This window comes from Neolamprologus brichardi, chromosome 18, assembly GCF_056152115.1.
Source record: "Neolamprologus brichardi isolate AB-2024 chromosome 18, ASM5615211v1, whole genome shotgun sequence".
NCBI classification, from domain to species: domain Eukaryota; kingdom Metazoa; phylum Chordata; class Actinopteri; order Cichliformes; family Cichlidae; genus Neolamprologus; species Neolamprologus brichardi.
The window spans coordinates 25,324,669-25,338,439 of NC_142121.1; the positions used below are offsets into that span (position 1 = coordinate 25,324,669).

Consider the following 13,771-nt stretch of genomic DNA (forward strand, 5'->3'; position numbering starts at 1 on the left):
ACTCAGCATGAGTAATAACACAATCTACTTTGGTGTCATTTGAATGTGAAGACAGTGAATTGGACATGAAACTTGGTATTTTAAATGTAAAACAGATGCATTTTCTTCGTAACAAAATAGCTTCGTAATACTTTGCCTGTATTTATTTGTGTTTTCCATCTAGTGAACTGGCTAAGATGGGAGTGTCCCTGGCTGGCCACCAGAAGAAGATTTTGTCCAGTGTGCAGAGCCTGCAGACCCAGGGGACGCACGTCCAAGTATAACACTTTCAACGTTAGAGAAACACGAGGAGACAAAGTCAAACTGGATGCTCCTGTTAAGAGTTTCCCCACAGCAACAGAGTTGTGATGTAAGCTCTGTGCTTGGGCCTTCTTGGATTTTGAGACACATTAAGATGGAGACGACATGGACGCTTGCCTCCTTCACCTTCTCGCAGTTTCCCCATTTGTACCATCCTTGGTGGGCACTTCTGGCTTTAGCTCTCAGAGTCCCAGCAGTACGGTCACCATTATGGAGCATCAAAGAGACACATTTCCAACTGCAAGGCTGCACCTGAAGCATCCCTGATCATTTCACACCGTGTCAACTCAACAAAACAGGAGGGAAAAAGACTTTAAACAAAAGAAATGACAAAAAAACAAATTAGAATATAATATCACTGTCTGTTAGGTGTACAGTTGTTTTTTCTGTCATTTTGTTGGCTTTGAGTTTTCACCTTGAAGAGTTTAAAAAGGGTCAGATGGTATGTACATGTGTAGATATATGTTTATATGGGCTGTGTGTCTCACAACCATAGAGATGGACCTAAAGTTTGTATTGTTGGTGAGGTTTATAGGCTCAACCTTAACAGACGTAATTACTTAGTACGCGTGTGGCCCCTTGCATTGCTCTTTATACACAGAAAGCCAGTGAATGAGGCCAAGATTTTGAATGAAATGAATGTTTGGGTGTGGGGAGAGGGGAACTGAAAAACTGGACCTTTAGGGATAGAGAGGGATATAGATTTGCTAGCTCAAATAGGATGGAACTATGATTCATTTTTAAATAGTGTATTGGACCAAGACCAGGGCTTCCTTAGTGACTGCTCCCAGACACACTTCCATAAAAACTATACCCAGTGCATGTTTGCAAGTACTCTTGCATTTACAGTACAACCTAACTAACAGCAGAGAATACAGCAGAAACAGCTACGGTGCAGTAAGCACAGAGAAAATGTTACTCTTCCGCCGTCTTTTCCAAACAGCAGTCTATCACAGGTGTTATAGTATGGTGTTGTTGCAAACACTTCAGCCCAGAAGTTTGCCTTCCAGTATTTCAGGTATGTTAAGAAGTTTATAGTGTTTTGTGAAGAGCAAAGTTGATGCAGACAGATGTCAGGACAGATGTCGTGACAGACTTGACACTGTTAAGGACGTATGACTTGTTTTTCCAGTGTTGTGCCATGTACAGTAACTTTGAAATGTTCATCTAAATAACGACCCACCATTCCAACTCTATGGTTTTCTTTCATCGGTTCCCATGGCTGGATGGTTACACAAGGCCAGTTAGAATAATTACAGTGGTTTGTGTTTTCCAAATAGTCTGCTTGATGAAAAGAAGCATTGGACCCTTTTTCAGCAAAATGAAATAGAAGCAGTGTTGACTTTCAGCGGTGCCACCACAAGAGGGTAAATTTGACTTTTAAAAAAAAGACAGATGATTTGTGCGTGTTGTACTCTATCACTTCCCTGGTATCTGTCATTTTGAACACCCCTATTTAAAAAAAAAATACCCATAACCTAAAGAAGCATTTTTTTTCTGTATTAGAAGGAAACTGCAGCTTATCACAATAACTATCACAATAATTATACAGTAATATATGAAGGGATCCTCTTTGTGTACACTGTAATAATGGCACTGAACCCGCTTTTAGTGTATTTCTGCACCCAGTTTTAATATTTGTGGTACTCCATAGGACCAACAGTGGCATAAAGTACAGAATATATGATTGTATCATAGTGTAAAATATGTACAGTGTTGATTTCCAATGTTAGAATGTTTGTAATGATAACAATGATGATGACTATGATGTACTTTTATTGTGAAAAAGAGATTTCTGAAGTTCTCGTTCAGGGGTGGGTCATACAGAGGTGAAGGTGATACGTTGGTCTGAACAAAGGAATGTAGCATGGTGCAAAGCTTCAGCTTTTATTGACAGGTGAGAGTGACTGCAGTTTCTTCTATAGCGTTAGGATGAGTAGAATGGACTTTCTTTATTGATACACTGGCTTCATTTGCATATCCACCTTAAAGAGTCGTTACATGCACTTTTTTGACCTTGGACTGCATACAACACAATTTTAAAAAGATGCTTGTTCAAGAAAGGGAAGGACGAAAAGTCTAACACGAAAAATCCTCCATTTAAACTTGGATCTGATATCACAGATTGAACATTTGCTCTCTCCTTACCCTAGAAATGATAGCTGAGCTTAGCAGACTTGTCAAGCATTGCATTTCTATACATGCTGCAGTAGTTTGCATGGTATAAGAGTATTTTTAGAGGGTGAAGAGTATGAAGGGTAATGCTGCTTCCCTAAAGTCAAGAGCAAAAGAGTAAAAGTGTAAAAAATGGTTTCTGCAGCATGTTTGTCGGAACTAATGTAAGTGAGCTGTGACTGTTAGCTTATCTATTAGCTTTGTAACAAGACTTTACTTAAAAGGCTAACAAGTACATCTTTTACTTACTAAATTGCTTTATTTTCTGGAGTTACAGGGTATTTTAAATCCAGTACATGTATATGTCCAATCAGTACATGTGGCTTTGGAAGTCACCTGGAAACTCAGTTAGCCAAGAGAGACCTTAGCTAAGGCGATAGACGGTATAAAAGATGGACGTAGCCAATGTGCTCTTAAATACTTTTGTGCGTGAAGTTCTGCTTTGAAGCCCCAAGGTGTGTGTTTACCTCATCATCAACTTGGCATTTTTAAACTGGATTTAATGAGGGAAAACCACACTCTCATTTGCTAATGGTTTGTCAATCACATGTCATTAGCCAGTGATCATATTCTGAATAATAATAATGAATTATGCTATTCATTGTATTCAGTATGCCTTCAAATGAGTCACCGTTCCTCATACTGAGGAAACTGTCCCCTGAGGTTAGAGCAGAGTGACATTTTTCTATCAACTCCTACAAGACTGGAAGTATTTTTGCAACCACCACTATCAACCCCAGTGGCCAAAAAATAAAATCAGATTTAAAGTCCTTTTCGGACCCAGAAGCTATCTTCATTTTTTGTACCGCCTCTGACTAAACCTGTAAATTTAATTGATTAGTTATCTACAACAGATAAAATGTGCCCCTGGTGGTTGTGATTCAGCATATTGTTATTCTGAAGTAGAAACCTACGTTTGTCTAACATTTCAAAAATACAATTAGTAACATGCACCATGCTAGAAGGGAAATCCAGACAGGCCTGATAGTTATAAAATCTGAGCCACTCTGCTGCCAGTGAAAAAGTTGCTTTTTTAATTGTGTTGTTTGGCCCCAATGTTTTAGAACTAGTAAAATAGAGGCGTGACAAACTGTTCTGCTTTTTTCAGCATAAGCCGCAGACGAAATGCAAATTCAGAGTTTGAAACTGTTCATTCTACTCTTGCTAACTCTATGATTTCACTCTAGCGGACTACCCGTGACCGCTGGCCTTTTAGATGCCTTATTTTCTGAGCTATTTTTCTGTTTTGTTGCCCTATACAGGGGATATTGAGAGTAAAGTGTATTTATCTGTGTTCTTAAGGTGACCTCACATTAACACCCTGGTTTTATAACATCCCAGAGGCCCCCTCAAACTGTACCATCATAACTTCCATACCTTTAAGTAGATACTATTAGAACCGTCATACCTGAAGACCTGTAAAAGTGGACGGGGAAAATCACAGTGTTGTTATTTATTTGCAAATTATGAATATGATTGGCTTTCAGTTCTTTTCTTTATAAGTGCCAAATTCCTCTTGCATTTTTAACATTATGTTACTGCCTGCAAAATAATGGTGAATTGTTGACATTGTCCTCTTTTTGACTCACTTATTCATCAGCACTCTCACTTTAGAAGAAACCATTTTGGTTTCTACTCTGAACTCCCTGGTTTTTATCACTTTTCACCATGTCAAGGTTAGCTACGTGGGCTGGTTTGCTTGAACTTAAATACAGTGTTTGTATCCATTCTCCACAAAGTCTGTATCGTAAATGTTAATGAGTGATTCTCATCTGAGACTTTTAGCACTCTCTCTATCTCCCTCTTTGTCCTCCTCTCTCTCTTTGTTTGGCCATCATACAAGGCTTATTTGTCCCCATGCCAATTTCCTCTGCGTTGCTTGTTGTAAAGGGTGTAGGCATTTTAATGTCTTTCATGTCGCTGTAATAAATATGCTAATATTTCTAATTTCTCACCTGAAGCCTGCAGTGTCTTTTTCTTCAACACATTTCCTGCTTGTCTTGCTCCCTCAGAGAGAAGATCCCAGAGAAGATTGAAAAAAACTTACAAATATTATATATACAAAAAAAATGCAGTCCCAGCATCCATCTAACGTTTTATTTTACTTATTGAACTGAGCTACTAGATGCTTCTGGGCAGGTGTAGATGACGGCTTTATAGTTGTCACGTATTGCATAAAACGCATCTCATTGTGTCGGCTGGTGTTCCATTAATTCCATATTCTCAGCCTTGGCCTTGTATGTGTTGACAGTAATGACAGTAATGTTGCTACCACTACACTATCGAGGCTGATATATATACTGATAGTGAGTCCCATTACAGTAGATGCTTGCTGATGTGAACACTGCTCTACACACCATCCCCACTGTCAGTAACACTGAAACCAATGAGCTCATATATATTGCCACAGTAATCCTAGCTGCACTTGGATATAATATAAAGCATGCATGTAGAGAAAGTTCCCCATGGAGAAGAAGGCTGGAAGCCACTATTAAGGAAGAAGATGGGCACATGAGACACAGGTCCTGGATGAAAAGGAAGGACAATAAAATATCTACAACAGTGATGGCAAACAACACCAGCGCCAAGTGGCTGGTGGACCTAAGATCCAATCACAGCACCTTCCATGAGTCGGAGTGACATTAAAAAGGCAGACATCCAACAATGAGTCTCCGTAATGAAGGTCTGGACAGCACCGGGACCTAACATGATTCATGTCTACTGGCTAAAGTAGTTAACAGAAGTCAGTGGTCACCTAGCACCACAAATAAGGAAACTACTAACAGCAGCTACTCATCCAGACTGGTTAACACAGGGCAAAACAATCCTGATCACGGCAGTCGATTACCTCCCTCACAACAACATAGAAGCTCCTCTCAGATATTGGAAATAACACCAAGCCAGATCCTGGTTGATAAAGCAGTACAACAGGGCTCTAAGATCAATTGGACCAACTTGACCCCCGCCTAGATTGATTACACAAAAGTATATGACAGACAGTATATCTGTGAAGGGTCTCAGTCATCCAGGTCATGGTAGTCTAAGGAGCCTTGAGAGAAAAGTGTTTGGACTTCTTTAAGTTGCTTCTTTAAGTTGCTTGAATCAACTTAAAGAAGTCCAGACGCTTTTCTCTCCAAGCTCCTTAGACTATATGACAGACATGGATATTGGAGTGCTTGGCATTAAACAAGGCTAATAGTGCACTAATAGCATTCATCAGAAACCCAATTGGACTGCTAAGGACTGGACGCCAATTCCAAGGCAACTGCACAAATCATCAACAAATGAAGATTATACCAAGGTGATGCACTGTCCCTACTATTACATAAACAGATTCAGGATTGATGCGACCATCAGCCACCTTCTATACATGAATGACATCGAACTGTATGCTGGGAGTGAACAAGATATTGACTGATTCACCTCACCAGGATCTACAGCAAGGTCATCGGGATGTCATTTGGACTCATAGGTGTGGACGAATGTTTGGCAAGATAGGGAAGGTGATCTGGACTGAAAGGGTGGAATTACCAGAAGGTAGAATAGCAAACATATAAGACAACGTCAAGTACTTAGGCTTCCCACAACAGGTACCATGATAAAGATGCACAAATCTTATCCATAGCCAAATACTTCCAGAAGGGGCTGAGAAACCAGTTAAATGGTAAAAATAAGAGCCACAATCCAGGATGAAACACTGAGCATCCCCAAACACATCATTAAGATGGCCCCCTGATATGAGCTGTTTCAAGAAAGCCTCAAACAGCTGAAGACTGACGGTGAGCAACAGGAGGAGGAACTATCATGGATGACCAAGCCCCTGCATGGGATGTAGCATTGACAGACAGAAGAAGTGGCTGATGTCAAGAAATCCTACAAGTAGCTAGAAAAAGTCAATGTAAAGGATAGTACAGAGGCTCTGATCATGGCAGCACAAGAATAGGCCTTAAACATCAGACCCATAGAGGCAGGTACCAAGAAAAAACCCACCACATAGTAGCAACATGTAAGAAGCTAGTTGGGAAAGCATACACCAGGGATAGGCAACTCCAGGCCTCGAGTGCCAGTGTCCTGGAGGTTTTAGATGTGTCCAAGATCCATCACAGCTGATTTAAAGGGCTAAATGACTCCTCAGCATTTCTTGAAGTTCTCCAGAGGTCTGGTAATGAACTAATCATTTGATTCAGGTGTGTTAACCCAGGGTGGGATCTAAAACCTGCAGGACACCGGCACTCAAGGCCTGGAGTTGCCTACCCCTGGCATACACTGAGAGGCACAACCAAGCGGGTGGCATAGTGTACAGGAACATTGGTGCCACATACAGACTAGATGTCCCCAAACACCCCTGGTGAGTTCCAGACAGGCAAGCAACTGCTGACCAACCAACAAGAAATAGTGTTGGGCAATAAGGAGCAGAAAACCGCATTTATGATAGACATGGGAATGGCAACAACAAAAGCCAGAAAAATTGTCAAAACTATAAGAGTGACTCCAACAGCTCCAGGCCAATCAAAGGTTTCTGTCCAGAAGCGTGCAATCATAGGAAGAGCTAAGATACTGCACAGAACCCTCAAACACCGAGGTCTCAGGTAGAGGAACTATGCTTGAAGAACAAACATATATTACCCCAGAGGGGGCGAGAGAGAGATTTTTATATAAAATGCATTCTGTGAGAACAACCAAGGCAAGCAGTGCTTGTTAGTAAAATTTCAAAACAAACATCAATTAAAAACAAACTTAAAGCAATATTTCTACTGGTATCTCAATCAGTTCTCATAGTATGATTCATAAAACATTGAGTCATGTTTTATGAATCATACTAATACAAGTATGATTTATAATAATAAGTGTATTGTTTGGATAAACTAACATGGCAAACTATGTTTTCCATATATCCATTTTAATTAAATTCTCAATTAGTAGTAAATGGTAAATGCACTGCGCTTATATCAGTGCTCTACGGTGTTTTTGCCCATTCTCTTTCTCACTCTCTCTCAAACACACAAACACACACACACACATACACACACATACACACACGCGCGCAGCCGCAGCGAGAGCGAGAGCAATAGTAGCTTCAAGGGAAGGTGCTTGCCTGCCACTGGGAGACACTTTGGGTTCAGTGGTTTCACTGTCTGGCCAAAAGATTTGGCTCAGGGATTAAATCTCCAGTACTGATTAGTGGACAACTCACTCTACCACCTGAGCCAAAGCCACAGTGATGAGGTGAAGTTTTTATATGTTATATTCAGATGTAACCTACAACTCATTATCTCATTATTGTTCATTTTGAATATTTTATTATTGGTTTCTAACACATGATTACTGATGTTGTTGTCTTGGGGGACTTTTTTTTAACAATCTTTGCCTAAATCACATTTAATATAACAGTTTAAAATCATATATAAGGAAACTAACTTAAAGTAACGTCCAGGAATATTATTATATTAGAAGAAATACTGAGGATTTAGTCTGTGTTTTGTCTGTCACATACTACTTACAGGTTTCAGATAAAAGAAATTCAGTCAGCTTTATTATTTTTTTTTTCCCATATAAGACTTCAGTGGAACAAGAAAAAATACAAATGATGTGTAGATGAAAGTATTGTGAAGGGTTATTTTTCTGTATGTGTACCAAAGGGTGCAGTACAAAATTTTGTTTTGGTGAGTATCTCACCAGCCTACCATAAAATCCATGCATGGCTGGCAAATCCAAAGGTGTTTTTTTGTGTGTGTGTGTGTGTGTGTGTGTCCTTAGCTCTGCTCTAATGGTGATAGCGCTGGTGAAATTCCCATCATAACATTCTTGAATGGCAAAATAAAGCAGCCCAGCAACCACATCTTCATTATCAATGTGTGTGTGCTGTGTGTGTGTTCCTTACTGAGAGATAATTCTGTCTCAGGGGAAAGGGAAGGTCAGTGACTTCTGGCCTTGGTTAACCCCTTAATGCACTGGCCCAGTTGCTGTCACTCTATGTTACCACCATTACACCTCATTTAGCCCATCATATTGGGCTCCATATCCCCCTATCGCTCGCACACTCCGTCTCCCTCTTTCAACCATCGCTACACACACAGACACACACACACACACACACACACTCACACACTCACACAAGGCGTGACATGCAAAAAATGCAGGCCCTGTTCACCATTTCCTCAGTATCTATCTCCTCCCACTGCCCTCTTCTTAATCTTCCTGCTGCCCTTGTGCATCCCCATTTTTTCCTCCCCCTTCCAATCCATCCTGTGCAGACAGACGGAAAGGTTGTGGCCAGTTCTCTGACCTCGACTACCCCATTATCTTCCTCTCCTTGCTTTTTCCTCTTCTCATAGCTTTTTAATTCCCCTCACCTCCATCCATCTACACAACCACCCATCCATCCAAAACTTTTCTCCACATGGAGCTCTCTCTTTGAGGTTCATTGCCTCTTTCTATCTTACTGCTATCACCATGGGTTTCCTCTCACCATTGAAGGCAGATCCATAACTTTGGGCTTCAGTCTCCAGGTGTCTCTGCAGGCGGAATGTCATCTCACATATTTACTCTGGATAACAGAGGCTACCAGGAGCCAAAGGTTTACAGGATTGATTCATCATGCAGCTGCTATTGGCATCATGTGAAAAGGTCAGATGTCCCTATGGAGAACACTTTAAAAGGCCATTGGTGACTGATGAGCCTGTCATATTTGTATCACATACATGCACAAGCACTCTATCTCTCATCTCCAGTCTTTGCCTTTGTTTCTGTCCCTCTTCCTCTCTGTCTTTTTTTGTGATCCACAGACACACATGAACACATGGAAACACATTCCCTTGTGAATGGTAATTGGGCTCCTCTGTCATGATGTCAGGTGTGGGTTAGAGTGTCCCCTCATGTGCAACAGCAGCCATTAATATAACACAGAGGAGCAAATATCGATAGATCCACCACCTCGGCCAAGGGTCAGGAAAAGAGATCAATTTTATATATAATATTATCAGTTATCAGTTATAAGACTTTTTTTTTACTTCACCAACGGGACTAAGTCATTCTTTAACAATGCATTGTGAGCTTTTCTTTTCCAAAAAGCAAATTTTTTATTCTGCACATGTCAAATTCTGTGCTAACACGATTCTCATCAACCCACTAACCCACTGAAGTAATAGTGTCACAGCTCTGCTATAATGTGAAGTGAAATAAAGCACAAATTGAGCAACTGAGATTCAACCATAATGGCACAAAAGCAGAACGTGTCATTATTGCAACATGAGCATAATATTTGCCACCGTCCTTAATTTGCTCCTGCAAATCCAGAACTTCCCCAATACGCCTACTCAGGATGCTACAAAAAAACAAAGGGCAAGTGCATATTTTAGCAGACATATGGCAGAAATAAGTGGAAAAATATTATTCTGTTCCACAAAATGGGCCACATTTTTATTTTACTTTATTTAAAAAGGTGGTTAGATGAACTCAAACAGTAAAAAATCTCACCGGAACTAAAAATATTCAGTAAAGTTATTAGACTTTTTACAGATTTCATTTAACATTATTTATTTACTTTGAGTATTTGAGTTTGTGCAGCCAAAATGAGAGAAGTAGGTAAAATCTGATCCACAAGAAAGATTTCATCAGTCATTGGCAAAAATCACAGGAGTTCCTGCTTTGCAGCTCTTGATTGCATTGCGTGTGTTCGCTCTAATCAAATATGGCCAAGTTCAGACAGGCTCAGTATTCCCCGGGTCTGAACACACATGCACACATCAGTGCTCTTCTGTCTCATGAGGTTTTAGTTTGCTATCAAAGCGATTTCCTGTCTCAAATTTTCATCAGTAATCAAAGTTCCTGATTGAATTTGAAAAGTGAGCCCGGCTCTATAAATCTCATTACATGCCTCACTCCCATCATGCCTGCTCTCATCAGCCACAGGAACGAGACGCCACCCCGGGTGTATGTCTGCGTCATGGTCTGAGTGTGTGTACAAGTTCTTGTGAATGCAGTAGAACAAGAAAATGGATGCTGCCAGGGCTGTGATTTCAGCTTTTTTCCTTCATATTAGAGCTGCACAGCAAATAGTAGAGTTTCACTGATAAAGCAATGAAAATCATTTAACAGAGAAACACTGAGATAAAAACTACACTGAGGCAAAGGCTCTGCAGTGACAGGAAGACTTGTCGTGGCCACTCTCAGTCTTCTCCCCCTCTTTTTGTCTCCTGTCTCTGTGAATTTAGGTGTGAACAATCAATCTCTTGTAGTAGTGGATGTGGTCTCAGGAAACCCCTGCCAGGTTCACCTGTTTTCCATCATCAGTCGATGCAGTATTTAAACCCAGTCTCCACCAATCCACCACAGATTGTTATCCTGCTCATGTAGTAGTGTAGCTCAAGCCTTTTACTTTGCTTACCTGTTTGATCAGTGTTCATCAGCCTTGTTCTTACCTGTTTGTGTCCTTTTACTACCCAGAGAACCTCCTAGACAAGCCTGCATCACACTTACCTGCAACCTGCCTGACAACCTAACTCCCACCTCCTAGATACTCACCTGCTCCAAGAAACTTAAATATTGCAATACTGTAATATAGCAAGATCTAAATTAATAAAAAGGCAAAAAGGCATAACGATGGTGACAACTAGGCACTACCCCCCTAAGAAGAGAGACCGTACCCTGAAGTTGACCGCCTTGTAATCTGTCCATGATTATCACAAATAAAACAAAAAACTGAAGAATTTTCTAATGCTGTTTATTTTGACTCAAGCCAAACAGCTAACAAGAAACACAAAATCAGCACGAATTCTGCCTTATTGAACCCCTTTCTCCAAATCAGTAACAGATTTCGAAATGGAGCAGAGGCAGATATAAATAAATAACATTTGAGTTTGGGAAAAGAAAAAAGGTGAAGAAAAACTTGGAGGGGTTTGGAAGGACTGAGATAATATTGACCACATAATCCCTTACAGATGTGGAAATCACTGTTTAATGCACGGCAGACCTGACATGCTGAACTGCTGTTGGCTGACTCAAACAGGAGTCGAACCAAAGGTGAGCTTGTTCTCGCTCAGACCGTGCTCTCTATCGACACAGAAAAACGATGAAAATCGCAATTTAATCCTAGTGTAGCAAGATGACATGTTCTGATCTATGAAATATAAACACACGAGCCATGGAGTGATCCAGTGACTCATGCGGGGTGATGGTGTTTCTAGAGGCCTTATTTATTTAAACATAAACATACGTCTAACATCTTCCTACTCAGAAATGCACAAGCCTGCTTCTGCCTTCCTGCAAAATTATTTCGTAAACTGTGTGTGTGCGTGTGTGTGTCTGACGGCTGATTGCAGTACATTGCATGATTTCCTACATCTGATGCCTGCGTGTGTACATGTGTTTGTGGGGTGCAGAGACATCAGAGTTCTTTTGTAAACACCACGTATTTATGTGTTTCTCCTATCCCGTATAATCAAACACAGCTCTTCAAGTGCCATCAATCAAGCTTTGGTGTTACAGGGAGGAGCAACCCCCTCCTTGTGCTGGGGCTGGGCCAGGGGAAGCAGTTTTACTGCTGGAGCATCCAAAGGTATTGTTTTCTAAATTAAATGGATTTGCAGAACCTGTGGGGCCAACAAATGACTATTTGCATTTCTGTAGCCCATTAAACAAGGTTATCTGCGGCCCTCTGTAATGTCTTAACTGCAAAATAGGCATTAAAACAATATGGTTGTGTTCTGTGCATTAGCCTGGATATACACGCTGCTTTTATTTTATTGTTTCATCTTCATCAACTGCTACAATCATTTTTCTTCCCATCTGGAATAATTATGGAGTAACGGTGTTGCAGAAGCAGCTGTTGCAGCGTTGCTGTTTTGCTTTCGATTGTGTCATAGCACACCAGAATCCCAATTAAATAAAGTATCAGAGCCAACATAAAGTACTTCTTTGTAACAGTTGTGATCCTTTGAAGAAAGTTGGGTAGCTACCACAATATGATATTCCAGACATGTGGAGTGGTCTGTCAAATTTTCCAAAGTTTTAAATGGAACGCTCTCAACATTTTACTGTCAGTTTGGAAACATTTGAAGCTCAGAGACATCATTAGGCTGGGAAAGCTGCCTTTGTTACACAATTGTCTCCATGCTGTGGTATTATTCTTACCCTGTCAGGAGCTATGATTGATTACATGAAGGATTTGGTGAAGTTAAGGGGATGTATGGATGCATTTTTTCTTCATATAAATCACTACCTTGATTTGGTTGCTTTCCTCTTTCATATCTCCTCTTCTTCCTACTCCCTACAGTTTGTCATCAACATAACAGCCATCACTGACAGGTGGGCATGTCTACTTTTTGATTGATTGGTGATGGCTCTGGGAATTTACGAAGTGCCTTAAAAGGAAAGCATGGCTGAGAGGTTCTGCTAATCAGAGCTCATCAAAATGGTGTTGGAAATGTAAATTTTGAGTATAAAAAGTACCTAAACTGACTTCCCTGCAAACAAAAAATACATAAATAAAGGATTTTTTAAAAAAAAATGTTTTATTCATTTATTTGTTTATATTATAACTTTTTTAAAATGTCACTTGTCACAAAGTAGTTATTGCAAGCATTAAACCTAAGTAGAATTTAAATCTTCAGATTCTTGCATATAAAATGATTACAGGTTGGAAGAAGAAGGAAACTGTTAAAACAACATAACATCTACAAACTGGCATCTTGCTGGTTTTGAGTTTTCCTGTCTCAGGTGAGAATCCTAATTTTTAGCTGGCCCCAGATCTGCTGCTCTGGTTCTGACTGCGGCATGCCCTGACTTTCCCATCTGGTGCCACAGTCAGGTCAAAATTTTGAATACTTTGGTAAATACCTGCTAACCTTTATTGGAAACGACCAGAATAGACAGGATTAGAAGCCGGTATATCAAAGGGACAGCTCGGGTTGGTTGATTTAGAGACAAAGTTAGAGAGACAAGGCTGAGACGGTTTGGATATGAGCGGAGGAGGGATAGTGCACATGAAGGACAAAGAGTGTTGAAGATGGAGCTGCCAGGCAGGAGGAAAAGAGGAAGACCACAGAGAAGATTTATGGATGTTGTGAAGGAAGACATGTAGAGATGGAGGTAGATGATCCTGTGGTGACTCTTAATAGGAGCGGTCAACAGAAGAAGAAGACATGCTAACCTTTTGTTTAGGGCTAATTATTAACATGGCAAACTAGTGATTAATATTACAAACATTATACCTGGTAAAAACCAGCATTCATGAACATGTTCCAACCTTAATGTTAAAATCAGTAAGATATGCTAATGAATTTACCTGTACACACAG

General features: G+C 40.3%; 1 protein-coding gene across 2 annotated transcripts in view; it reads left to right on the top strand.

Annotated features, from left to right (window-relative positions):
* Positions 1-4,429, top strand: part of epha4b (eph receptor A4b) — a 78,279-nt gene extending 73,850 nt beyond the window's left edge. For both annotated transcript variants that reach the window (XM_006786694.2, XM_087832394.1), the window contains exon 19: positions 164-4,429. In XM_006786694.2, coding sequence (XP_006786757.2) covers positions 164-263 — 100 coding nt within the window. In that variant the 3' untranslated portion in view covers positions 264-4,429. The remainder of the gene's footprint in view (positions 1-163) is intronic.
* The last annotated feature ends 9,342 nt before the right edge of the window (positions 4,430-13,771 follow it).